This window comes from Ascaphus truei, chromosome 2 (genome assembly GCF_040206685.1).
Source record: "Ascaphus truei isolate aAscTru1 chromosome 2, aAscTru1.hap1, whole genome shotgun sequence".
Lineage (NCBI taxonomy): Eukaryota > Metazoa > Chordata > Amphibia > Anura > Ascaphidae > Ascaphus > Ascaphus truei.
Genome location: NC_134484.1, coordinates 172,328,825 through 172,356,567, shown reverse-complemented (window position 1 = coordinate 172,356,567; position 27,743 = coordinate 172,328,825). Strand labels below are relative to the sequence as shown.

At 46.6% G+C, this 27,743-nt stretch overlaps 1 protein-coding gene across 3 annotated transcripts in view; it reads left to right on the top strand.

The window, feature by feature from the left end:
* Positions 1-27,743, top strand: part of CARMIL1 (capping protein regulator and myosin 1 linker 1) — a 295,265-nt gene that overhangs the window by 229,689 nt on the left and 37,833 nt on the right. For all 3 annotated transcript variants that reach the window (XM_075585565.1, XM_075585566.1, XM_075585567.1), the window contains 3 exons: positions 7,827-8,002; positions 13,069-13,156; positions 15,200-15,349. In XM_075585565.1, the coding sequence (XP_075441680.1) occupies positions 7,827-8,002; positions 13,069-13,156; positions 15,200-15,349 (414 nt within the window). The remainder of the gene's footprint in view (positions 1-7,826; positions 8,003-13,068; positions 13,157-15,199; positions 15,350-27,743) is intronic.

Genomic DNA, 27,743 nt, shown 5'->3' with positions numbered 1-27,743 from the left:
TCCAATGTTTCGGTGCCAACATGCATCTTCATCAGGGATGACACAAACACGGTCATATACGCGACTTGATCTTAACGCAGGAGGTATCGGTTGGGGAGGTGAAGTTTTCCTCCCCCCTTATGGACAGATCATAGGGAGATCCAGGCTCTGATTAAAGGCGCCCCACCACCCCTTGAAATGCTGGGTCCGAGGCAGCTTGGGTACGGCTTAGGAGGCAGCTTGAGCCCATTAGGTTTAGGGCTGCCCTTGGGGCCCACTTGTCCTCATTTTCTCCGGATGACAACGTCTGTGTTGAGAAGTGAAACTTGGATCTCTGTGTAGCCACGTACAAAGTGGCCCTTCTTCGGAGAATGCCTGTTTGCAGATCCATAAGTGCACCATGCTATTCTTGCCACCTCTGTGACCTGCGGCAGGCTCTCAGAAGGAAAGAGTGTTGGTTATTGAGATCCCGTCAGACAGCATTGAAGGTATGTCAACGGGGGGTATGTGTGTGGTTTTCAGGCTGAAGAAAGACTATGTCACCCCGAGGATTGACTCTGCGCAGAATTGTCAAACAGATCTGTTCCGGATGGTGAGCAGCCTGGTTTATCCAGACTGCTCCTCCATCGTGGTTTGTCAAGTTGAGGAGCGATGTGGTGAATTTCATTGATTCTTTAACGATGAGCTCGCCTGCATCCATGCCGCTATTCGTCCCCCCCATGGATCCCGTGATCCGCATCGTCCTGCAGGAAATGCTGTTCTTGGAAGTGTTCAGAATAATCTTAATTTTGGATTTCCTGTCAATCATAGCTGAGATTAACTACTTATAACTTGGATCCCTGTCCATCAAGACTCCTGGAAGAAACCATTGATACAGTGGCTCCGTGGTTGGTGGAGATCATCAATAGATCCCCCTCAGCGGTGAAGATGCCGATGGTCTTAAAAAAGGCACTGTTGGTCCCGTTTGAAGAAAGTGGGTCTAGATGTTGATGTTCTCGCCAACTATTGTCCAATCTCCAACCTTCCTGTTGTAGGGAAAGTGTTGGAGAGGGTAGTTTTCATCCAGCTCTAAGATTGTTTGGATAGGCTGGCTTCTTCTATCCCACGCAGCCTGGCTTTAGAGACGGTCATAGAACCAACCCTGGTATGTGTGGCATAGGATTTATTGATCGCAATAGACGAGGTCTTTATTTTTGCCCTCTTGTTGGACTACTCAGTGGCCATTGACCCAATTGATCATGGGGTGCTGATGCACCACCTGAGAGACTTGGCTGTATTGGTGGTAATGTGTTACAATGAGTTGCTTCATTCCTGCAGGTCCAGACCCAGCAGGTGGCTATGTGGTCCCATGTTTCACCTGTGGGTCCTATTCTTTTTGGTGTCCTCCTTCAAGGGTCGGTGCTGCCGCTGCTCCTGTTCAATGTGTATGTAAGACTGCTGGGTGATCTCATCCGGAAGCATTGTCTGAAGTGCCACCACTATGCTGATGACACTCAAATCTATGTTTCTTTCCAGGGCTGCACATGGAGGGCTGTTACATTGACTGCTTGCTTAAACGAGGTGGCGACATGAATGGGGATGAATTGGCTGAAGCTCAATCCTGAGACGACGGAACTAATGATTATAGGCTTTGCAATAAGCCTTAGTGTCGGAGAGGGGGTTTGCATGCTGCCCCTAATCGATAGTGTACAGCCACTGTCCATGTCTTACGTTCGTAACCTCGGCATACTGTTTGACCAGAGTCCCAACCTGCGAGCCCAAGTGACCTCCGTTATGACTGAGGCTGCTTTGGAGTTTGTGTCCACTCCTGTCGTGCATGAACCTTGAGTCACTGTTTCATGCCTTTGTGTCAACACAGAAGTATAATGTGTGGTGCTAAGAACTTTTTACAGCTATAATGATAATGTGAGAGCGGAGGGGGGGGGGAAAGGGGAGCGGAGGGGGGGGAAAGGGGAGCGGAGGGGGGGGAAAGGGGAGCGGAGGGGGGGGAAAGGGGAGCGGAGGGGGGGGAAAGGGGAGCGGAGGGGGGGGAAAGGGGAGCGGAGGGGGGGGAAAGGGGAGCGGAGGGGGGGGAAAGGGGAGCGGAGGGGGGGGGAAAGGGGAGCGGAGGGGGGGGGAAAGGGGAGCGGAGGGGGGGGGAAAGGGGAGCGGAGGGGGGGGGAAAGGGGAGCGGAGGGGGGGGGAAAGGGGAGCGGAGGGGGGGGGAAAGGGGAGCGGAGGGGGGGGGAAAGGGGAGCGGAGGGGGGGGGAAAGGGGAGCGGAGGGGGGGGGAAAGGGGAGCGGAGGGGGGGGAAAGGGGAGCGGAGGGGGGGGGAAAGGGGAGCGGAGGGGGGGGGGAAAGGGGAGCGGAGGGGGGGGGGAAAGGGGAGCGGAGGGGGGGGGGGAAAGGGGAGCGGAGGGGGGGGGGGGAAAGGGGAGCGGAGGGGGGGGGGGGAAAGGGGAGCGGAGGGGGGGGGGGAAAGGGGAGCGGAGGGGGGGGGGGAAAGGGGAGCGGAGGGGGGGGGGGAAAGGGGAGCGGAGGGGGGGGGGGAAAGGGGAGCGGAGGGGGGGGGGAAAGGGGAGCGGAGGGGGGGGGGAAAGGGGAGCGGAGGGGGGGGGGAAAGGGGAGCGGAGGGGGGGGGAAAGGGGAGCGGAGGGGGGGGGGGGAAAGGGGAGCGGAGGGGGGGGGGGGGAAAGGGGAGCGGAGGGGGGGGGAAAGGGGAGCGGAGGGGGGGGAAAGGGGAGCGGAGGGGGGGGGGAAAGGGGAGCGGAGGGGGGGGGAAGGGGAGGGGGGGGAAAGGGGGAGCGGAGGGGGGGGGAAAGGGGAGCGGAGGGGGGGGAAAGGGGAGCGGAGGGGGGGGGAAAGGGGAGCGGAGGGGGGGGAGAAAGGGGAGCGGAGGGGGGGGGGGAAAGGGGAGCGGAGGGGGGGGGAAAGGGGAGCGGAGGGGGGGGAAAGGGGAGCGGAGGGGGGGGAAAGGGGAGCGGGGGGGGGGGGGAAAGGGGAGCGGAGGGGGGGGGGGAAAGGGGAGCGGAGGGGGGGGGGAAAGGGGAGCGGAGGGGGGGGGGGGAAGGGGAGCGGAGGGGGGGGGGGAAAGGGGAGCGGAGGGGGGGGGGGGAAAGGGGAGCGGAGGGGGGGGGGGAAAGGGGAGCGGAGGGGGGGGGGGAAAGGGGAGCGGAGGGGGGGGGGAAAGGGGAGCGGAGGGGGGGGGGAAAGGGGAGCGGAGGGGGGGGGGAAAGGGGAGCGGAGGGGGGGGGGAAAGGGGAGCGGAGGGGGGGGGAAAGGGGAGCGGAGGGGGGGGGGAAAGGGGAGCGGAGGGGGGGGGGAAAGGGGAGCGGAGGGGGGGGGGAAAGGGGAGCGGAGGGGGGGGGGAAAGGGGAGCGGAGGGGGGGGGAAAGGGGAGCGGAGGGGGGGGAAAGGGGAGCGGAGGGGGGGGGAAAGGGGAGCGGAGGGGGGGGGAAGGGGAGGGGGGGGAAAGGGGGAGCGGAGGGGGGGGGAAAGGGGGAGCGGAGGGGGGGGGAAAGGGGAGCGGAGGGGGGGGAAAGGGGAGCGGAGGGGGGGGAAAGGGGAGCGGAGGGGGGGGGGAAAGGGGAGCGGAGGGGGGGGGAAGGGGAGGGGGGGGAAAGGGGGAGCGGAGGGGGGGGGAAAGGGGAGCGGAGGGGGGGGGAAAGGGGAGCGGAGGGGGGGGGAAAGGGGAGCGGAGGGGGGGGGAAAGGGGAGCGGAGGGGGGGGGGAAAGGGGAGCGGAGGGGGGGGGGGGAAAGGGGAGCGGAGGGGGGGGGGGAAAGGGGAGCGGAGGGGGGGGGGGAAAGGGGAGCGGAGGGGGGGGGGAAAGGGGAGCGGAGGGGGGGGGGAAAGGGGAGCGGAGGGGGGGGGGAAAGGGGAGCGGAGGGGGGGGGGAAAGGGGAGCGGAGGGGGGGGGGGAAAGGGGAGCGGAGGGGGGGGGGAAAGGGGAGCGGAGGGGGGGGGGGGCAAGGGGAGCGGAGGGGGGGGGGGCAAGGGGAGCGGAGGGGCAAGGGGAGCGGAGGGGCAAGGGGAGCGGAGGGGGGGGCAAGGGGAGCGGAGGGGCAAGGGGAGCGGAGGGGGGGGCAAGGGGAGCGGAGGGGCAAGGGGAGCGGAGGGGGGGGCAAGGGGAGCGGAGGGGGGGGAAGGGGAGCGGAGGGGGGGGGAAAGGGGAGCGGAGGGGGGGGGAGAGGGGAGCGGAGGGGGGGGAAAGGGGAGCGGAGGGGCAAGGGGAGCGGAGGGGGGGGGGGGAAAGGGGAGCGGATGGGGGGGAGTGGGGGGGGGAAGGGGAGTGGGAAGGGGTGGGGGGGGGGAGAGCAGGGGGCATATGTATTGTCATAATTTATGTATCTGCATGCCCACTCCCACCACGTCCGGGCGTCCGTTCCTTCGCTGTCTCGGCGGCTGGCCGCTCCCCCTTCTTGGTTCCCCGATGGCTCGGGGCTCGCTCCCCTGTGACGCATTTCCCCGTTCCCTGAGACGCGCTTTCCCCCCGTTCCCCGTGACGCGCTCCCCGTGACGCGCTCCCCCGTTCCCCGTGACGCGGTTCCCCGTGACGCGGTTCCCCGTGACGCGCTCCCCCATTCCCCGTGATGCGGTCCCCCTGACGCGCTCCCCCTGACGCGCTCCCCCGTTCCCCGTGACGCGGTCCCTGTGACGCGCTTCCCCGTGACGCGTTCCCCGTGACGCGCTTCACCGTGACGCGCTCCCCCGTTCCCCGTGACGTGCTCCCCCGTTCCCCGTGACGTGCTCCCCCGTTCCCCGTGACGCGCTCCCCCCCCCCCCTGCGATCGCTTGGTCCCCCGATGTGTCGGACTGAGGCGCGTGCAGGCGGCGACGGCAGGAAGCGCATGCATGTGTGGGCCTGGGGCCTGGCCTGTGTGTGCCTGTGGCGCGAGGCTGAAATGGGTGAGTTACTGGGGCCATCAGTTGAGGCGGGACGCGCAGTGGTGTGACCTACCTGGGCGGGCGGTGTGTGTGTGTGTGTCGGGAGTGACGGCCACCGGGAGGGGGGAAGGTGCGGGGCCTCTAGTGATGGCCACCGGGAGGGGGGAAGATGAGCTGCGGTCCGGGTGACGGGGGAGAGTGACGGCCACCGGGAGGGGGGAAGGTGAGCTGCAAGGGGGCCTGAAGCAGTGGTGTGAGTGTGTGAGGCCAATGAGAGGTGTGCGGGGGCGGCCCAAGGGGGCCTGAAGCAGTGGTGTGAGTGTGTGCGGGGGCGGGTGGTGAGTGTGTGAGGCCAATGAGAGGTGTGCGGGGGCGGGCGGGCCAAGGGACCAATGAGATTGCCGCTAGGGACAGGGAACACAGTACAGACAGAGAAACATACAATGCTTTCAGAAATATATAGTAAGATATATATATATATTCTAAACAGCAGGTTTATTGGTATCTGTAATATGTATTGTAAATGCAGGATTATAGAACTGGCAAGAGTTCTAGAAGTTAACAGCTGAGTAGGAAATATCCCTGTTGTGCTAGAGTGATTAATAAAAATGAATTTAATTTCAGTAAGGACATGGGGTACCTGTAATATGACACTGCCTTCTCCCTAGTCTGTTAATTGCATGACTGCTGCGCGAAACTGTAGATTCAGATCATATATTACCTCACCTTAGGAGCACTCGGTGGAATTCTTGGACAGAAGCTGCCTACTGCTTCAAAGCAATGTAAATACTCTGCCCTCATATCAAAGAAAATGTGTGATTTTCAATTATTTGGATGGTTTAAAATAATCGCAGTCTTTTCCTTCTTTTGGTCCAGACTCGTAGCCATTTCAGTGATAGTAAATCCGGATGCTGTCTCCGTTCGCTTACAAGAGACACGAGATGACTGCTAACTAGATGCTGCTTTGCATTTGTTGGGGGATATTGTGTCAACTCTACTGCAGCAGTTTTATACAGTGTAAATGAAGCACATATTTTAAAGGAGCATTTATGGATTATATTCTGACAGAATTAGAGATTAATTATTCACTCATCCTCTATTTTTCCCTAGAAATCTTTATCCATTTCTATTTAAGTCCTAGTTATACATCTACACAATACGTGTGGTTGCTTATTTTTCCATAGTTATATTTTTATGTCATAATTAATGATTTTTTTTTAGTGCCATATAATTAAAGTTTCCAGTACAACTGGGTAATAGCTTTCAAGATGTATTTCTGAAATCCTCTTCTGCAATTGTGTATGATGGTCTTTCTGCATTACTGTAGTGTTGCGTTACAAGGCGCCTAGAGTCACAAAACCAGTATCGGAAGCAAAAAGAAGATCACCAGTAGAACAGGATACCACGATTTCTAGTAAATACAGACTGCTCGTGCTTTACATTGCAGTCACCCCAAAAAGTTAGTGGCCAAGGCTTTGGTCTCTATCAGTAGAGAATTTTGTACATCTGTGTAATGGCGATGTCAAATAGCAGTATATTGAGAAGTGTATTGCCTTGTATGAACGCAGCATTCAGTGTCAATAACGGGCTTACTCTTGATAAACTGTTGCATTCAAAAATATTACGTGAACTTCTATATAGTATCCCATTAACAAAATGCTGCTGGGCACATTATGTAAATGCTTTTCGTCCCACTCTGTACTTGTTTTTTATGTCTATTCTATTTTTAATATTCTGGTGACTTGTCCTTATTCCTTATCCTGTCAGTAGTCGCCGTGTAGACCGTATCAAAGATTCAGAAACGTACAGTACACTTTTTTTTCCCTGCCTCTTCATATCTCCAGCAACGCAATGTTTTGACTTTGTTTCCTACCCTTCTGAGAAAATATCAGTGCAGACTTTACATTACACGCTTGGTTTATAAGCGTAAGCTCTTTTGGCTAGAATAAAGTAAGACGGTTCTCCTAATAACTCTACTGAACGTAAGCACATTTAGTAATAGGTAGCGGACATCGATAATTAAGCAGAAATCAATGTGTTAAGAAATGTAACCTTTATTATTAATCTTCAGCACCCCTTGAGTTTCTGCATGTCTCCCAGACGTTGGACAATATTTACTCATTGTAAATTCCATAAGATATATTCTGGCATCAGGTGAATGGACTGTAAGGGGTCTTCCAATGGTGGAGGAGCATCGCTTGGTATATATTCCCCTGTGTCTTCTCCATCTACCCTTCATTATCATCACAGCTCGTAATCTCTTCCAGATTCAGCGTTAGTCTGGAGAATAGGCCCACGCTTTGTCAGATGTCAAAAGCAAAACCTGTGCTTGCTTTTTGTCAGAGCAAAATGAAACCACCCAATATAAGCCGTACACCAAGATTCATCAAGCTCCAATCTGGGTTACTGCACATCGATCCTTCATTATCTGACATTGACTTCGATGGCAGGTAACGTGGCTATCACTGTGCAATCGCCTGTATCAGAGCTCAGTGTAACTCCACGTTAGTGTTTCCATCTCACTGCTGAGATGCCAGCGTTACTTTAGAGGTTTATAAGCATGAACACAGCCACATTGTTAATTGTGGTTTCTACATGATTCAATAAATAGAAATGATGGCAAGTCTGCTTTCATCGCACAAGATGGGCACAGGGAAATCGGATTTCCGCTGTTCACAAACATGCCTGTGTGTTGATAAAAGTATTCAGAAAGTATAATGGTTAATCAGTGGGATTATAGGATATTGCTGCTGGCTTGACAGTATTATCCCTGAAACATTAATAGCATGTGTTGGTTTATTAATGGAGCATTGCTACCCAGCCTTTTAGTATGTGTGTGATTTTTGCAATCATATTGTTTCCTGCCAGCTTGCACAGTTCCCACTTCTATGCAGATGTCTGTAGCATGCTTTAGTATGCACTCATTTGGGCATTCATACTGTATATCACAATGTGTTTTTTCACTGTTTTGTGATCTAAAGGATCTGCTTGAATCTATGGTTGATGCGGCTGAAGATCTCTGTCCAAATGTGATGAAAAAAGCTCACATTCGTCAGGACCTGATCCAGGCCGGCACTGAGAAGATCTCCATTCCCCGCAATTTTGTTAAGAATGTCTTGATGGAGCAATCTGGAGTAGATATTCTAAATAAAATAAGGTAACACCTTGTAATGGGAGGGGAGTTGCACAGCTGTTGTGATCAAAGAACCGTATCGTGAATTATCTTAAAAGTGTAATTTTTTATAGACTTAATGGATAGTTTTATTATTGAATTATTTAGGGCAAGCTACTGTGCTCTCATTCTGCTTTTCTGTCTCCTCTTTTTTTTGGTTACAAAGGATACAAATGACTGACATTTGTTGGCTTTGTATAAAAAAATTTTTTAAAAGATCTTCTAATGAAAAAATCTAACTTCAAAGAATAAAACACTACAGAGTAGTCTGTGATAGAAATGCACGAGTCACTCCAAAAAAGTATCTTAAGTGCTTACCTAGATCACATTTCCACGTCTGTCAGCATAACCGTGATGCAATTTGCACTAAATGTAGTGTGGCCTCTGGGAAATGTCCTGAATTGTGCAGACTTCATGAGCAGCTTCATCGCTTGGGCATCCAGCACACTCCGCTACACGGAGAAACAAGGCACAGGGCAAATGTCATTAGCATTTATTCAAGTAGATCTATCCATTCACATCAAACATACAGATGTACAACATTATTGCACATGTTCTCACACGGTCACTGCTCCATTTGTTTGCATTGCAAATCATATGATAATGCGTTAAACCTCACGCTGGCAGTAATGCATTATCGTACAATAGCAACTGCAATAAAATCTGCTCCACCTTTGTGGTAGAATACTGTTCTTTGCTGCCTCTGAATAAAAGAAGCAGTAAAGTACATTTTTCATTTTTTATTTCATTTAAGTATAATGTGATTTTTCTCTCCTCATCTAAAATTGCTTTGCAACGTCTGTTTAGTCTCCTTGCCACATTTCAAGATATGTTTCATCAGGGGTCAAAAGGAGGCTTGTCTGGATTTATCGTGAGTTCAAGGCGTTTTCCTTTAGTTTGCATTTGGCCATCACATAATTTGATTTAGAAATACACACAGAATTTGTCATGTACTATAAGGATTCATGCATTTCATTTGTCAGGGTGTAAGGTTGCAGAGATGGGGAATATTGCAAATGTATACATTTGTCTTATTTCTGTATAATTTTTTTTGCTGCTGTGCAAAAAGGATTTACATTTATGCAAAACAATATTTGTCCCATGCAAAAAGGGAGCATGTTTTGCATAATTGTTGCCAAAAACGCTTATTGTTTGTGCTACTGTATAAAAGACTTTGTCTCTCCCTACTTTTGCACAAATGTCAGCTGATCTGATGCTTTGAGCTATATTTTGCAAACCAGTGTAGAGACCCACAAAAATCTGAAAATATACAGGAAGCATGGTCAGTGCTTATTCTATCATGTTTATCTGTGCTCTGAATGGAGGTTATACATTCAAATGCAACAGTCGTGATCGGGCACTACTGCACGGAAAAAACATTCATGTCGATGGTAGTTTTTTGTGTGCGGTATTGCACAATCGGCAATTATTAGCACATTAATTAATAGCCCCCTATAAACGTTGTGCTTATTCCATTCCCAGTATTCAGAGATTTCACAGATGATTAGTTATTACAGCCACAGGAGGTACACTATACACTGTTTCAAAAATCCAGACAGCTGCATCTTTCTCCCTACTGCTGCTGCTAATATCTGGTATTTACATGGACCCCGATTGTACCGCGCTGCGGAATATGTGGCCACTTTACAAATAAACAATAATAATAATGTACTAGATTTTTCTTGAGCCACCAAAGAAACCTTCCTTGTAGCCAAAGTAATTGCCAGTTGGATATGTGGTCCTCACGGAAGGCTACATAAAAAAAAGAACCACTTGGGATGCCCCTACCAGATGTCTAAAGCAATGCTAAGTATCAAGTGTGGGTGCTATGACCAAAAAAATATGGTCAAAATGTGGTGAGAATTCAATGAGTAGCAAAAAAGTTCATTTTAATGACTTAAAGAAGCATCCAACATGCATGCAAGCACCTTCATTGGAGCTTTTTTCTATTTTTCTGTCCTCATGGAAGGGACATCGCTATATTTTATAGGGTTTTAGAAGGTATTCAGACTACACAGGTGACCAGTGGAGATCGTTGGCCTCTGTTCTTCAAAAAAAAAAGTGATACATATTTTTGGAGTGTATGGGCACATACAATCATTTTACTGAGGTGTACAAAAATGTGATCAGCTGCTCAGTTATATGTGCTAGAGCAGGGGTGGGCAACCTATTTTTCAGTGTAGCGACAGGTGTGGCGAATTAGAAGTGAAAATAGCCACACTATGTAAAAATTGAGGTATTTTGTTGCGCATGTGAAAATTTAAACACACACTGTTTGAACAAGTTTATTCAAAACATGAACACTTTGACTACTCAGTTACAACTGCGTCAGAAGCACCCTTCATCACCATCTCCCCCAGCACCCCTCATCACCATCTCCCCCAGCACCCTTCATCACCATCTTCCCCAGCACCCTTTATCACTATCTCCCCCAGCACCCTTCATCACCATCTCCCCCAGTCCCTTTCAGCAGTCCCCCAAATCATCATAAACACCTCCACCCTCCCCACCCCCCATACCTACCTGATCACGGCGGTGGAAGCAGGCCCCAGGAGGACTGTAGACACACACACTTCTCTGCAGGCAGCTACCGATATCAGGGCATGAAGCGCAAGGTAAGGATGTTCCGGGTCACACTGCTAGAGCGCGTCACACGTGGGGGGGGGGGGTGCCTCGCTCCTTCCCTACCATCTTCCCTGTGTCGGCTGAGCAGGCTCTGGAGGAGGAGAAGTGGTGGTGTGGGGGGAGCATGTCACAATACTGGCGCTCCTTCCCTATCATCCTCAGGAGCGGGGGGGCTGCCATCATCGCGAGCCGCACAGGGAGTCCAGGCGGGCCGCCTGCGCTAGAATCTTCAAATTGCCACACTTTGCTGCCAATTCGCCACACGAATGGCGACAGGGTTGCCCACCTCGGTGCTAGAGCATTTAATTTTGGTGTGCTATAAAAAAAACAAAACACTTTGTGGTCTTTACTATACTGAAATTATTTGTACCACGGCTGTATTTACTGTAAAGTAGCTATCATACATTCATTGATGTTTCTTTCAATTGCATTTTATAATAATATGGGTACTGAGTATATTATTTCATATTTGTGTTCCTTTTTGAGTTTTCACTTTTGCGGTGTTCACTTTCAAAGCCGCTAAAGCACATGGCAAAATATGGCACAACTATTGTGTTGATACCCTGTCGGAGATGTTACTATCAGTGCTCTCACTTGATTGGAACTCTGGTTGAGGTGACTAAAGTGACTAACTTTAACTTGCATAGACGGTTGTAACCCTTGTCTAACAAAATGTGGATAAAGCGTAAAATGTTGATGTCATTGAATTGATCTGTTTTCTGTCATGAATAAAAAATGTCATAATTGATTGCAAGCCAGTTACTTACTGCATTCACTGACAGTATCCATATAAGAAGCGTTATTTTTTGTTCACGTTCATTACTTATTTAGTGAGCCATACTCAACGTGCATGCGTGTTGCCATTGATTGTAATCCATGCCGTGCAGATGGAGTTTATTTTGAAATCAATATGCACCCTATTTTATCAGGAGTCTTTTGATTAAGAAAAATAGCTTAAGATCCATGTATTGTGCAACTGCTGTTTTATTGATCAACCATTCATTTTTAAATATAAATATCCAGTGTGTATAAAAAGCGTTATTTCTTTTTCTCAAACAAGACTTCTTTTCTTTTTTTGTTTTTTTTCAGTAGCTGAGCGAATAATGGTTATGAATATTTCATGCTGCTTAAAGTGTCACATCGGAATAAATATGATAAAATGTGTGGGTTTTTTTTATCTACTGAGTATGATGCTTTAATATGCTGACATGGAGTTTCTAATCCCTTTGCTGCTTTATTGTGCAATCCCTGATAGCTGACCTAGAAACAACATTGTGTAAAGAATTTCAAAATCGAATTGTCTTCTTTAATCAAATGTAACCATGCTTTAAAGGAATTGTCTACTCTTGGTTTCTTGGGAAATTGAACATTATTTGTTTTTCTTTGGGGCCTCAAAATGGGGAACATTTGTTAAAAGAGCAATCCAAGCACCTTTTTAAAAAAAACAAAAAAAAACTTTTTTTTTTTAACCCAGGGTTGAAGCAGGGGGGGGTCTCTTGATCTTAACCCCATTCATTTCAGCTCCGGGAACCCCCTGCTTCCGGAGATACTTACATCCATAGGGGGTGTCGGTAGCCACTCTGCTCGGCCACCAGAGCTGTAAAGTTTAAAGCTCCCCCGTAATGCGGGCCAATTGGAAGCCGAACCTGATGACATCGCTGCTTCCTCTTGGTCCGCAGGGCGTGGGAGCTTTGAAACGCAGCCATAACATGAACCCTGGTAGCAGTGAAGCACCGGCACCCCCTACGGAGGTATGTATCTCCAGAATCAAGGGAGCCCCCGGGGCTGAAATGAATGAGTTCAGCTCCAGGAAACCCCCTTCTTCAATTCAGGGTAAAAAAAGAAAGAGAAATGGATTGCCGCTTTAATCCATATCCCATATCCCTGGCTAATAAAGATAAGGGAGGGGAAAGCGTGCATTGATTCGATTTGATAATATGAACATACTGTAGTTAGTGAGTAGCGGTCTCCCAGGACTAATTAAATGCTTTGTTGAACAGGTGAGTTTTCAGTTGGTTTTGAAGTTAGAGAGAGATGGTGCTTCGTGGACATTGGGAGGGAGCGAGTTCCAGAGGTAGCGTACAGTATGTGAGTGAGGTTGTAGACAGGACATAGCTGTAGTGACCCAGGGGGTATATGGAAATCCAGTCTGGATAGAGCGTCAAGGGCAAGTAGGGGTATGGGGAGAGATTAAAGCTGAGACGTAAGGGGGGGCAAAGGAGTGGAGAGCGGAGTGATTATAGTGACTACACTGTAATGTCACTGTCCCACATTAAATGGTGAAGTTAGCAAATCTGTATCCTACTTTTTAAAGCGTCGTATCCAGTATTGCAATGTTGAGTAAATATTAAAATGATTGAACACAAGCTATTATTATATCATCTAAAATGAAAACTGAAATGTGTTTCTTTTCTTTTTTTTATAAGCGAGGTGAAACTGACGGTGGCTTCTTTCCTTTCTGACCGAATCGTTGATGAAATCTTAGATGCACTCTCAACCAGTCATCATAAACTGGTGAGTGTTCAGAAAATGGACACATACAAGTGGATGTGTTATATGTTGCTATATTTTTACGAGCTATATCGCTGCGGTGTTATTCTGATAACACTTGAAGCTCTAGTATCAGCAGTACTTGCAGGTATTTTGTTGATTTAAAACAAAACCAGAAAAAAATCCCTGCTGTACGATATTAGTCTTTTTTTTTTCTCATCTAAGCTTCTTAATTCTGTAGCATTGGAGCATATAGGATTCTCTTGTCCCACAATGCTCTATAAGGTTGTAAACTCCAACATTTCTGTGCAGATCAATTTTGCACCCAAGTGATTCAGATAAGTAGGCAGAGGTCTCACAGCCACTGTTAACTTTAGGGAGCAGTCTTCTGGAAAAAACACCCAGAAGTAAAAAGGTACCAGCTATTCACCTGACATGCTGATTGATTGAAGAAATTGAGCTGGTCTGAAAAAAAAAAGTAAAGTTGAATAAATTAAAAATGGCTTGAAAGAAACTGAATATTAGTAAACTTAATGAAGGTATTCATAATAAATCATGGTGATTTATAACCCTTTTCATATTTTTCTAAATCTTTTTGGCCATGTCTGAGTTTTATTGGGTATTTATGCCTTTTTGTGATTGAGGTTTTGCGGGTTTTTAGCATTTTAATGGAAACACTATACAAGTCCCTCATGCCTGTGTTGTGGTCATGCAGACCTTCCGTTCAGAATAGGCGCCAACTCTACTGAGAGTTTTTTTTTATTTATTTAATTTTTTATACTGTAGGTTAAGTATATGTTCAGGCAAGGATGAGGGCACCTTTGGGACAAGCTGCTCTGACACTATTATAATTTCTATGATGGAACTCCTATATGGGCTCCGATGCTCTCAGACAGCAGACCCTGTGGGAGCAGCACATGCTGAGGCTTTGAACTCCGCTGGTGCTTCTGTCTCAGAACAGACATTCATTGGTATTTGTGAGCTCTGCTTTACAAACAAATTCAATAGAGTAAGTATCACGTTTATATATATATATATATATATATATATATATATATATATATATATATATATAAACGTGACATGGCTGGAGACCTTAAGTCCTGTGTTTAATCTTCAAGGGATACTTACTCTATTGAATTTGTGTGTGTGTGTGTGTGTGTGTGTGTGTGTGTGTATATATATATGTGTGTATATATATATAAATATATATATACACACACACACACTGTATATGTTAATTTTAAATGGCATCTACTGTATCTAGGACAGAACACTGGTTCAAACAATATATGTAACTGAATATATAGAGGGGAAACAACTTTGGTAAGGTAGTGTTATACTTTGCATACACTTAGTCGACTGATGTCAAAGGACCACCCTCTGGGACAGTGGCTCCTAAAATAAAATCTGCTTCAGTTTTGTCTTTTTCAATGTTTATTTGACGTCATCATGTGAAAAAGATAAAGCTTCTGATTTTTCTTTGTGAGTTGAGGGAAGTGACTCATCCCCTGAGCACAGCCCATAACATTATCGCTATAGTGTTTGAGCTCAGAGAGTCTGCGCATGTGTGTCACGGTTTCATAATTATTTTTTATTCACATTTTGTAAGACATCCACATATTCCACAGCACGTTGTGAACAAAGGGACAGAACAAACATAAAAATACAACAGCGAGTTGTCCTGTTTAGGGTTAGTAAATAATTAGATGATCCCTTAGAAGGGACTTGGTCTAAAGCATACAAGGCATGTGAGTGGGACCAAGGCAGTACCCGCTACATTAGTCCAACAGCTCCGTCAGCAATAGGGTAGGGTAAAAATTACAGATAGATTCGAGAGAGAAAGCGTGTGTGATTGTGTGAAGAAATGTGTGTGTTGAAAAAGAAATGCTTAGTTATCTGGTGTTAATAATTCATTGTGTGTTTTTCATTCAAGTTACTGTTTTTATGAAAACTATCTGTCAGTTTATTTTTCAGGTCATGTGATCGGCAAGTAGTCTGCAAATTACCTTCCGTTACTGTATCAATGTACAGTACTTAATTATTAGTGCTTCTACTTATATCTAGGCTGATCATTTGACCAGGCGTGGAAAGCCACTTCCACATCAAGAATCCACAGAGATTGAAGCAGTTGGAGAAAAGCCAGCTAAGCGATCCACGATCACTATTGAGGATCTGACTGAGATGGAACGTCTAGAGGATTTAGACACATGCATGGTGAGTGATATTGGTAATTATTGCAGGGTCTATACTGTTTGGTGCCAATTCATTGTGGGACTTAAAGCCTTCATAAGGACCCACATGTTCAAGTAAGGGAAAGAAAGACTTAAAAAAGAACACGAGCAATGCAAAATTCTGCTTCAATCCCTGACTGGTATTGACCTCATTCTCGATCCCAACCCAAGAGGATGGCACCTTAACTAAATGATTACTTCTTGTCCAAAGGTATTGTTAGTTATGTAAATGTTTGTGATATGGTGACTGTGAAAAGGCACTTGGTATAGATAGAGTGAATTACATTGTTCTGCATTGATGACATATCCCAATACAACTCTGATTATCAGAGACTTTCCATAGGACGCATTGGCAATGTTGTCAGATCATATTGCGTTCCAGTACAGGCATACCCCGGTTTAAGGACACTCACTTTAAGTACACTCGCGATTAAGGACATATCGCCCAATAGGCAAACGGCAGCTCACGCATGCGCCTGTCAGCACGTCCTAAACAGCAATACCGGCTCCCTACCTGTACCGAAGCTGAGCGTAAGCGTGGAGACTATAGAGCCTGTTACACATGCGTTATTCACATCAGTTACGCACATATATGACGATTGCAGTACAGTACAGGCATCGATAAGTGGGAAAAGGGTAGTGCTTCACTTTAAGTACATTTTCACTTAACATACATGCTCCGGTCCCATTGCGTACGTTAATGCGGGGTATGCCTGTATATCACAACATATATGGAGAGGGAAAAATGCAGCTTGCAACATCTGCATGTGCTTTTAAGGTATTCAACAACAACAAAAAGTTGGTTTTCAGAACATAAGAAGCAAAAATGAGGAATGAAAAAATATTCAAGATAAAAAGGCTAAACTACATTGATGGTATCAGACTGCAGAAAGCAACCACACATAACATAAGCAGATGTGAAATATAAGGTTTTATTGGAAGGCATATCATTCTTATATTCTTATATATGTACCGATAACTAGTAAAGTATAAAAATCAAAAGTTAGTTTAGGATAAGTATACTATATGTATCATCGTGAGTATTGGAATCAGAAATAAGAGTAGATGGTTTTTCACTGTTTAGCCATAGTTGCTATACTTTCTAGAAGATATGTAATAGAAAGACAATGCATAGGTTATAAGTATAAAAATGAGACTGGGTTTACCCTACAGAAAAGATGCTTGAAGACTGACAGAACTTTGGCCTGGATGTACTAAACTCCATTAGGCTACTTAATGTGGCATTCACCTACTGTAACTTAACATTAAGAGTAACTTTGTATCCACAAAGGATAAATACATCACATTAACTCATGGTTTCTTCCAAATGAGGTGTTATGAGATAATTTATCCACTAAAGTATCCTTAAACTGCAGTTCAAACAATATCCTAGATGTGGTTTTTTTATTTTTTATAAATCAGTTCTGTACTATGAGAAAATACTTGTATCATTTAAAAAAAAAAATTAAAAACAATGTTAGACATTTTTAATGTATTCTAATGTAACAAACATTTTTGTTCCTATAGCAACCCTTTACAAAGTAACATCCCCTTCCCCTTCTGAAACAGCATCACCTTTTTGAGCACTGCCACCTCTAGCAGTGAACCAATTGAATCCAGTGCCTGCCTGGTCACATAATTTTCACAGAACTTGGGCTGTCAGTGCAGCAGAAGAGGACTCCAGATGCATTTAGTGAACCCCGAGCCGAATCTTCAGCGATCAATTACAGGAGAACGGATTGATCAGCAATTTAGCTAATCACTTGTCAGTGTTTAGGTTTTTTTTTTTTTTTTTTTTTAAACTTAATTTTTATTAAAACATTTTAGGGAGAGGGGGGAATGAAGAAAATAAAAAATGGGGGAGAGGGAAGGGTACAAAAAATAGAGAGGTTTTTTTTTTTAATGCTACAATATTTTCTCATCGTACAGAACTGATTTATTTAAAAAAATTTAAAAAAAAGACGTAGCATATTGCTAAAACTGATGTAAGGTAGAGCATGGTATTGGACAATAGATATGGGAAATGAATCCCCGATAGGTGCTACTAATGTCTGGGTGATATTTGCAATATAGCATTAAAGTCCAGGAGAGAGTTTAACTTGAAGAGAATGCATATGTAATAAACAGGCTTAAATGCTCACTTTATAGCCGTAGTGTGGGATATCCATAATGGTACAGAAGCCCCACAGTGAGTGTGTGAAATGGACACTCAATGAAGAGAGCACACCCCACACCCACTAATGGGACAGCACACCTCAATCCCTAGGCATGAGCAAGTAATATAGCCATACACAATATAAGCTGCAGTAGAAACATATTCAATAAACTCACATATCATCAAGTCCTGGATAGATACAGCGTGCCTCCTTCCAGTACTTTGACAAAACGCTTTGACAGCGCGAAACGCGTTAGAGAACCTCTCTTTTTGTAGCCCGGTCTACTGATGCATTAGATTAAAGCATTTTTAACTTGCTACAAGCCTCCAGCCCTTTATTTTTTCTAGCAGTGCTCCACCATTCTTCTCAACATGGTATTGGACAAGCCTCATGCTTCCGGTTGGCTGGTGGAGAAAGGCACTTGAGAAACCTAAAGCTTTTGGGGTGAGAGGAGAAAGGGATCAGAGAATACATACGCTTGAGGGGCGAGAGGGAGAAAAGGACTGGAGTGGCCTCATGTTTCTGGGGAGCGGGAGGAGATGGGTATCAAAGAGGTGGGAAGCTTGGGAGGTGGGGAAGAAGGGTATGTATACGGGTGTTATAAATATATATTTTTATATATTTGTGGGTATGTATATATAGACTGCTCTAGAGTCTAAGACTTGGTTGACATCAGTGTAGTTTGGAGATTATTTCATGCATAAAAGTGGGCTGGAAATTGACACAAAATATAACTTGTTGCTTTAAATAACCTCTGCACACATTGCATAGGAAAGAAGATTTCACCAGCAGCAAAGGAAATGGTTCTTTATAGTAAAGGCAGTTCTAATGTGGAATTCACCATCGATGGAGACTGATGTCAGATATAATAAATAAGGAAAGATTATACCTCTCTTTTAAAACGAACGGTATACAGGGATATACCAAATCGGTTAAACATGGGAAGGATGTTGATCCAGGGAATAATCTAATTGCCATTAATGGCGTCAGGAAGGAATGTATTGTTTCCATTATAAGTCATAATTGGATAATGTTTCACTGGGTTTTTTGTTTGCCTTCCTCTGGATCAATACAGATATAAATACAAATATATCATGAGTATCTTAGTAAACAGTTTATTTTTCAACTTTATCTGCTATGTAAGACACAAACTATTAATTGCACATAACTGAAAATAGAGAAGTACTGTAAGTAGCAGTGCAGTCAAAAGCACCAGTTCCCCTACTCATGTCTTCATTCACACCTCCCTCTTTTATTTTAAATAGTTGGGAAGCAGGGGATCTCCAGAGCTGAAATGCATTAATATCGGCTCTGGGGACAACCTGGTTTCCAAGATACATACCCGTAAACGTAGCACTGGTACCATCCCCCCCATGGCAAACAAAATGACAGATTTAAAGCTTGGTCTGAACCACCTAAAAAATAAAACACTAACCCTTTTAGGCTGAGTGTGGATAGTACCTACTGCAGACAAGTTATCTCCCCTCTGCAACCACCACACTAATCCTTGTTGCAAGGCACTAGTATTTCTAAGAACAAATAATATTACTGTCTCTCTTCTTTAACCACACACAACACAGATGATGCAATGTGGCACATGGACTTAGAGCCTCAATATATGAGCTTTGATTTCTCAGTGAAGTACAGAATTTAACCCCTACCTGCACTGTAGACTGACTCTGAATTTAAAGCTGCCCCTCTCACTGACACATGTATTTGTTTTTATACTTCAAGTCTTCTGGAATGTTGTATAAACTGGAGCAATTGTGCATTTAGAGATAAAATAAGAAAATAGATTAGATAGATTTGTTGTTTGTATGTGACAGGGTGATGTGTACTGTACATAGTAACTATATTGTATGTGAGGAAACTTTTTTTTTTTTTAATTTGTTTGGTGTACAGGTTCACAAACCAGGGTGTCCCATGAAGCTGAACCCTCCTATTTTGAGTTCAGATGACACGCGAAAATGCAGCAGCAGCTGCTTTTTTTTTTTTAGTTCTTGTATAGCGCTGTTAGTTTCACGTAATGCTTTACAGAGACATTTTCCAGACACAGTCCCTGCCCCGTGAAGCTTAATCTGTTTTTGGTGCCTGAGGCACAGGGAGATAAAGTGACTTGACCAAGATCACAAGGAGCCGACACTGGGAATGGAACCAGGTTCCCCTGCTAGAGTCAGTGTGTTTACTCACTGAGCCGCTCCTTCTCACTGAGTTCACTTTAGAGTATATACAATTATCCCTTAAATGTATTAGGGTTTCAGTGCCTAACTTTATGAGCTAACTGAGGGTGTTCTATATCTAAACACCGTAATGTGCAAAAGCTACCATACTGTACATTTTACTTGCATCATCGTTGCTAGCATGCTATTAATACAAAGCAATATTGAAGATTAGGAACGAGACTGCAGAACTGTAAGTTTGTATCTTTTGTATGTGTTATTGAGAGACTTCCATTATTTTGTAACACATATCCTTGTTAACATGCACAACTCATATGGTATAAAGACCCTGAGGGAGTTGTCCTCTAGCTCTCTTGGTCCGTGAAACAGGATCAGAGAGCCAGTGTGACACAGCCTCGGGGTCCGTGAGCTTATTCACTTCATTAAGCAGTCAGTTCAGCAATTCTCTCAATCCACAGTGCCACTGAAATGGGAGCTCAAAAACAATTGCACCATTTTTTTCTTAGTCCTTGGGGACACAGTTTAGATGGGGATTGACAACAAAGCAGCAAAGGTTTCTCCATTACTCGCCAATATGTTGTGAGAAAGTGAAGCCTGCATTAAGTAGAGACGGATAAGTAGAATAGAATCAGAATACACACACTATTGTGCTATATCATTGATTGATTAATTGCTGCTATATTGTTATGATAAACAAGATATTTATCTGCATCTCTTTATAATTAAATTCAATTTAATAACAAAAAATTAATGAATCCGGAACAGGGCTGTGCAGGTTTCACCACTCCAGAGCGTGAGACTAGGCCTCGCACATGCATGAGATCTGAATGAGAGCCCTCCCAACTTCTGGAGCGTGAGACTGGGCCTCGCACATGCGTGAGATCTGTGTGAGAGCCCTCCTCGCCTCCGGGGCGTGAGACTGGGCCTCGCACATACATGAGATCTGTGTGAGAGCCCTCCTCACCTCCGGAGCGTGAGACTGGGCCTCGCACATACATGAGATCTGTGTGAGAGCCCTCCTCACTTCCCGAGCATGAGACTGGGCCTCGCACATACATGAGATCTGCATGAGAGCCCTCCACTTCTGGAGCGTGAGACTGGGCCTCGCACATACATGAGATCTGCATGAGAGCCCTCCACTTCTGGAGCGTGAGACTGGGCCTCGCACATACATGAGATCTGTGTGAGAGCCCTCCTCACCTACCGAGCGTGAGACTGGGCCTCACACATACATGAGATCTGTGTGAGAGCCCTCCTCACCTCCCGAGCATGAGACTGGGCCTCACACATACATGAGATCTGTGTGAGAGCCCTCCTCACCTACCGAGCGTGAGACTGGGCCTCACACATGCGTGAGATCTGTGTGAGAGCTCTCCTCACCTCCCGAGCATGAGACTGGGCCTTGCACATGCCTGAGATCTGTGTGAGAGCCCTCCTCACCTCCGGAGCGTGAGACTGGGCCTCACACATGCCTGAGATCTGTGTGAGAGAGCCCTCCTCACCTACCGAGCATGAGACTGGGCCTTGCACATGCGTGAGATCTGTGTGAGAGCCCTCCTCACCTCTGGAGCGTGAGACTGGGCCACACACATGCCTGAGATCTGTGTGAGAGCTCACCTCCCGAGCGTGAGACTGGGCCCCACGCATGCGTGAGAGCCTTTTCACCTTCGTAGTGTGAGACTTCCTCACACATGCGTGGGATCAGTGTGAGACGATCAGGAGGGCTAAAACTGGGCTTCACTCATGCATGAGAGCTCGCCTCTGGAGCAAGACACAGGGCCTCTCACCTGTGTGAGATCTGCTTGAGATCCCACGTCCACCAACAGAGCAGGAAACGGAGCCTCGTATATATGTGAGATCTGCATGAGAGCCGCCCCTCACCTACAGACATGAGACTGTGCCTAGCGCATGCATGGGAGCCTCCCTGACATCGAAGCAGGTGTTCCATGCCTACAGAAAGAGAAGTAGGGAGAGTCTGCCGTGGGCAGGGTCTATTATATGAGACCCAACTTATATTTATTTAACTTGCATTTTAATCAGTAAATGTATCTATTTTAGTAGTATATACAGATCTGTCCATTCAAGACGGACTGATTTTTATAAAAATGGGAATTTAAAAAAACTGTGCCTACTTACTAATAATTATAATAATAATTTGTATATATAGCACTAACAATGTATATGCAGCTAAAACCAGTCGCTGCCTGGGAGAGTTTACAATCTAATGTTGCTGCTTGAAACGATAAAGTGAATTTGCCCAAGATCACAAGGAGATCTGAAATTGGAACTCAAATGGGCTTCACTTGTTCTTATCAGGACAAGCATTTCCACTGCCCACCACCTGCCTGTGTTGGCAGCCTTCCGAGACCCCCCACTCTCACACCCACATTCCTCCCCTCCTCTCACACCCCTCTCTTACAACCCCATGGACACCCTATCTCTCCTGCTGCCACCTCTCCCTCACGCCCCCACCTCTCCATCTCCCTCAAGCAACCACCTCTCTCACACCTCCCTCTCCAACACCTCTCTCTCCCTGTGCTGCTTCCCCACCCCTCTCTCCCTTTCCCACACCCCCACCTCTCCCTATCCCACGCACCCACCTCTCCCTTTCCCTCTCCCACGCCCCCACCTCTCTCTCCCTTTCCCTCTCCCACGCCCCAAACTCACGTCCTCTCTCTCTCATCTACGTCCCCACCACTCTCCCTCTCCCATGCCCTCACCTCTCCCATGCCCCCACCTTGTTCCCACATCCTCACCTCTCCCATGGCCCCACCTCTCCCTATTCCTCTCCCACGCCTCCACCTCTCCCTTTCCCATGCCCCCACCTCTCTCTCCCTTTCCCTCTCCCAGGCCCCAAACTCACCCCCTCTCTCTCATCCACGTCACGACCTCTCTCATCCACACCCCCACCACTCTCCCTCTCCCACGCCCCTCCCTATCCCTCTCCCATGCCCCCACCTCTCTCCCTTTCCTTCTCCCATGCCCCCACCTCTCTCTCTCCCTTCCCCACGCCGCAAACTCACCACCTCTCTCTCTCCCTTCCCCACGCCGCAAACTCACCACCTCTCTCTCTCCCTTCCCCACGCCGCAAACTCACCACCTCTCTCTCATCCACGTCACGACCTCTCTCTCATCCACACTCCCATCACTCTCCCTCTCCAATGCCCCCACCCTCAATAACTCTCCTCAGTACACATTGCCCCCCCTTCCCCAATAAACACCCCCCCTACCTCATACACATAACCCAACACACACACCCCTTACCTTGGGGGAACAGAAAGTTGGGACTGACTTCCGGGCGGGCCCAACTCTGGTGTGTGGGGGTGGGGCCTACACTGGAAGCCAGGCAGCAGGGGAGAGAGACCCGCTGCAGGTGAGGGGAGAGCAGTGGCCCGGGATGCAACAAAGGCCTGGCAGTCAGGCATGTATGATGGGCCCCGACCTCTGGCAGGACCCAACTTCCAACCGCCAGGCCCGGGACAGTTGTCCAGGCTCTGTCGGTGTTCCTGGTTCTTACCACTAAGCGACTCTTTTTAAATATATGAATTTTCTAACATTTTGTAGATCCTAAACATAAAGAAATAGTTCAATATTGTTACTGGACGACGTCGCATAAGAAAGCAGTGGAATCCATATGTACCGGGTTTTTCAGCCTGTTTTGCGTAGAACCCCGAAGCTCCACGGTACACTTCCAAGGGTTCCCTGAAATAATGGAATATCCAAAGGAACAGTCTGTCCACTCAAGGTTGACCCCCACAGCTAGTAGCCAAATAAGATACAAGTACGGAGCAGGAAAAAAGACCTTTTGAAGATGCGGGGTAAGGGCCACTTGCAGACCCGCTTCCCATGTGGGGCCAGCGGCCGCAATTGCAGCAGCCCACGGATGGAGCTCACACAGCTCACGAGAGTCCGTCCCCTCTGTGTCTCCTGGTCTTGTGCTACCTGAAAGGGTAATGACGCACTTCCTGCGCGACCACGATCCAGTAACAAAGAAAAAATGATCGGTATCAGCGCTGCTCCTTGGGATGACAGACTCACCAGGTAGGTAATAAAATCAATTTATTAAATCTACATAAAACAGATACTAGAACATAACAAAAAAGACCTCCTCCCACATGTTTCGGGCGAGTTCGCCCTTTCTCAAGGAATATGACAAGACATGAAGGGAGGGTGTTATTTATAACTCCCTTCTACTGGTTGAACTAATGTGTTGCACCTGATTAAATGACATACATGTAAATTTCAACACACAGGACTTCTATCACATAATCACAATAAGTATATAATAGAAAGGAAAAAAGTTAAATGCATATAACATGCTAAATTTCTCATAACTTATCTTAATGTATACCAACACGATATTATATAGAATAACATAAAATGTATCAAATGTCCACAACTAATTAAAAATCAACAAAACCAATTTTAAAGAGTTTTTTGCTATATACATAGAGACATAGCAAGATTAGACCATTGTATACTATATATGACCCTGTTAACCACTTGATGACTACAAGTTAATCATAATATGTATAAATGTATAAATCATCATTTAATCAATTGAACTACATAATATAACAACATAGAGCAAAGAGAATAATGAATGTAATAACAATGAACAGAGAAGGGAGGGGGAGGGGGGAGAGGGGAAAAGGGGAAAAGGGGAGGGGGAGTATCTAATCACTTTAAAGAATGTCAGTCTGGAAGTCTCAAAAATTTCAAATGTATTGTTTTAGAGCATGTCAAAGCTCATAAACGCGGTGGAGACAGATCCAGGACTCTTTACCAACGCGAAGCGTTCTGGATCTTCACCATTGATACATTAATACCAAAGGGTCTCAATACAGAATGGGACCTGAAGGTATTTCTGTGATCCCTACAGTTTAATAACGGATATTACTGTTTTTCATTATTATTTTTTTTATGCTCTGTCATTTTCTTTTCCCTTCTTTTTTCTTTTCCCTTTCTTCCCCCCCTAACACCCCCCCTTTTTTCTTTCTTCCCCTTCCTTTCCACTCCCTTCCCCCTTTCCTTCCCCCTCCCTTTTCCCCTCGCTCCCCCTCCCCTTTTCTTCTCTGTTCATTGTTATTACATTCATTATTCTCTTTGCTCTATGTTGTTATATTATGTAGTTCAATTGATTAAATGATGATTTATACATTTATACATACTGTATTATGATTAACTTGTAGTCATCAAGTGGTTAACAGGGTCATATATAGTATACAATGGTCTAATCTTGCTATGTCTCTTTGTATATAGCAAAAAACTCTTTAAAATTGGTTTTGTTGATTTTTAATTAGTTGTGGACATTTGATACATTTTATGTTATTCTATATAATATCGTGTTGGTATACATTAAGATAAGTTATGAGAAATTTAGCATGTTATATGCATTTAACTTTTTTCCTTTCTATTATATACTTATTGTGATTATGTGATAGAAGTCCTGTGTGTTGAAATTTACATGTATGTCATTTAATCAGGTGCAACACATTAGTTCAACCAGTAGAAGGGAGTTATAAATAACACCCTCCCTTCATGTCTTGTCCTATTCCTTGAGAAAGGGCAAACTCGCCCGAAACATGTGGGAGGAGGTCTTTTTTGTTATGTTCTAGTATCTGTTTTATGTAGATTTAATAAATTGATTTTATTACCTACCTGGTGAGTCTGTCATCCCAAGGAGCAGCGCTGATACCGATCATTTTTTCTTTGAAATAATGGAATAGACTGGTGGTGGCTGTCAGAGTCTCCGGTAGATTGTTCCAGTTGTAGGGTGCACATGTTATAACACAGGTTGCTGGAACTACTTGGCAGCCATTTTCTTTTCTTTTCCTGGTTACCAATAGCTTTGTGGTTCTGGATCCCAGAAAGTAAGCCCTGCTCTTTTAAAATGTACTGTGGGGGGTAATAAAATACGATTTAAAAAAAAGTTTCTTTACCCTGTACACAAGCACTATATGTTTTTAAATGATCTATTTCCCCTCTTGCTCTTCCCTCTCTCTCTCACTCTTCCCTCTTTCTCTCACTCTTCCCCCTCTCTCTCGCTCTAACCCCCTTTCTCTCTCTCTCTCTCTCTTCCCCCCTCTCTCTCTCTCTCGCTCTTCCCCCTCTCTCACGCTCTTCCCCCCTCTCATGCGCTTCCCCCTCTCTCTCACGCTCTTCCCCCTCTCTCTCACGCTCTTCCCCCTCTCTCTCACGCTCTTCCCCCTCTCTCTCACGCTCTTCCCCCTCTCTCTCACGCTCTTCCCCCTCTCTCTCACGCTCTTCCCCCTCTCTCTCACGCTCTTCCCCCTCTCTCTCACGCTCTTTCCCCCTCTCTCTCGCTCTTTCCCCCTCTCTCTCTCTTCCCCCCTCTCTCTGTCTCGCTCTTCCCCCCTCTCTCTCGCTCTCCCCCCCTCTCGCTCTTCCCCCTCTCGCTCTTCCCCCTCTCTCTCTCGCTCTTTCCCCCTCTCTCTCGCTCTTCCCCCTCTCTCTCTCGCTCTTTCCCCCTCTCTCTCGCTCTTCCCCCCTCTCTCTCTCTCGCTCTTCCTCCCTCTCTCTCTCTCGCTCTTCCCCCCTCTCTCTCTCGCTCTTCCCCCCTCTCTCTCTTGCTCTTCCCCCCTCTCTCTCTCGCTCTTCCCCCCTTTCTCTCTCTCGCATCCCCCCCTCCTCCACACACACCTCTTCCCCCTCCACACACATACACACACATCCTCTTTCCCCCCCTCCTCCACACACACCCTCCCCCTCCACACACACGCATATCCCCCCTTTACACACACCCTCCCCCGCCCCCTCCACACACAAATCTTCCCCTCCACACAAATCATCTTTCCACTCCCCCCCTCCACACACACATCGTCTCCTCCACACACATCCTCCCCACTCCATACACAAATCCTCTTCCCCCTCCACACACACACACACCTTCACACCCCCTTCTACACACACACATTTTCTCCCCCTCAACACACACATCCTTTCCCCCCCCTCAACACACATCTTCCCCCCTCCACACACACACACATACTCCCCCTTCCAGAGACGCACACATTTTCCACCCCCTCCACACGCACCCTCTACCCCCTCCACACGCACCCTCTCCCCTCCTCCACACGCACCCTCTCCCCCCTTCACACGCACCCTCTCACCCCTCCACACGCACACCCTCTCCCCCCTCCACACGCACCCTCTACCACCCTCCACACGCACCCTCTCCCCCCCTCCACACGCACCCTCTCCCCCCCTCCACACGCACCCTCTCCCCTCCTCCACACGCACCCTCTCCCCTCCTCCACACACACACCCTCTCCCCCCTTCACACACACACCCTCTCCCCCCTTCACACATACACCCTCTCCCCCCTTCACACACACACTCTTCCCCTCCGCACAAATCATCTTCCCACTCCCCCCCTCCCCCACTCACCCTCCCCTCCCCACACAACCTTTCCCTACACAAAATTCGGTACCAGTAAACAGAAACAAGAGCTTATCCACATGGCCCACTCTGTTTCCTCTGTTAAGACAGGAAAAGTAGAAATGACATAATGAGTTTTAACTAATTGATTCACTCCTGTTTTTCCATTTTCCTAATGCTTTCTGTTCTAATTTAAAATTAAATAATTATATGCTTATGGTAATGGATTTTCAGCCTTGTTCTTTCTTAGCTTATTAGGATTTTTTTTTTTTTTTTTTTTTTTTTTTACTTTTCTCTTTCACGTGCCTAGTAAAAGAAGTGAATCAAGTACTCATGGCTGAGATATGTTTAGAAAACGTACGTCTGCTTGTGCATGTCAGGTACTGTGCAGGTACAAGACTTGTTGAATTGATATATAAGTATGTTCCTGATGTTGAAACCCTCTGTATAAGACTGAATCTGGCCTTGTTGAATTGATATATAAGTTAGTATGTTTGAATGTAAAAAGTATATATTTTTTTTTTTTTTCTTTTCCTCTTAACTCTGTGCTGTTAATTGAACAAATGGAACAAGGTGACTGATTGGGGAGGGGGAGGGTCATGTGACCTTTTTTTTGTGTATAATACTAACAGCTCAGCTG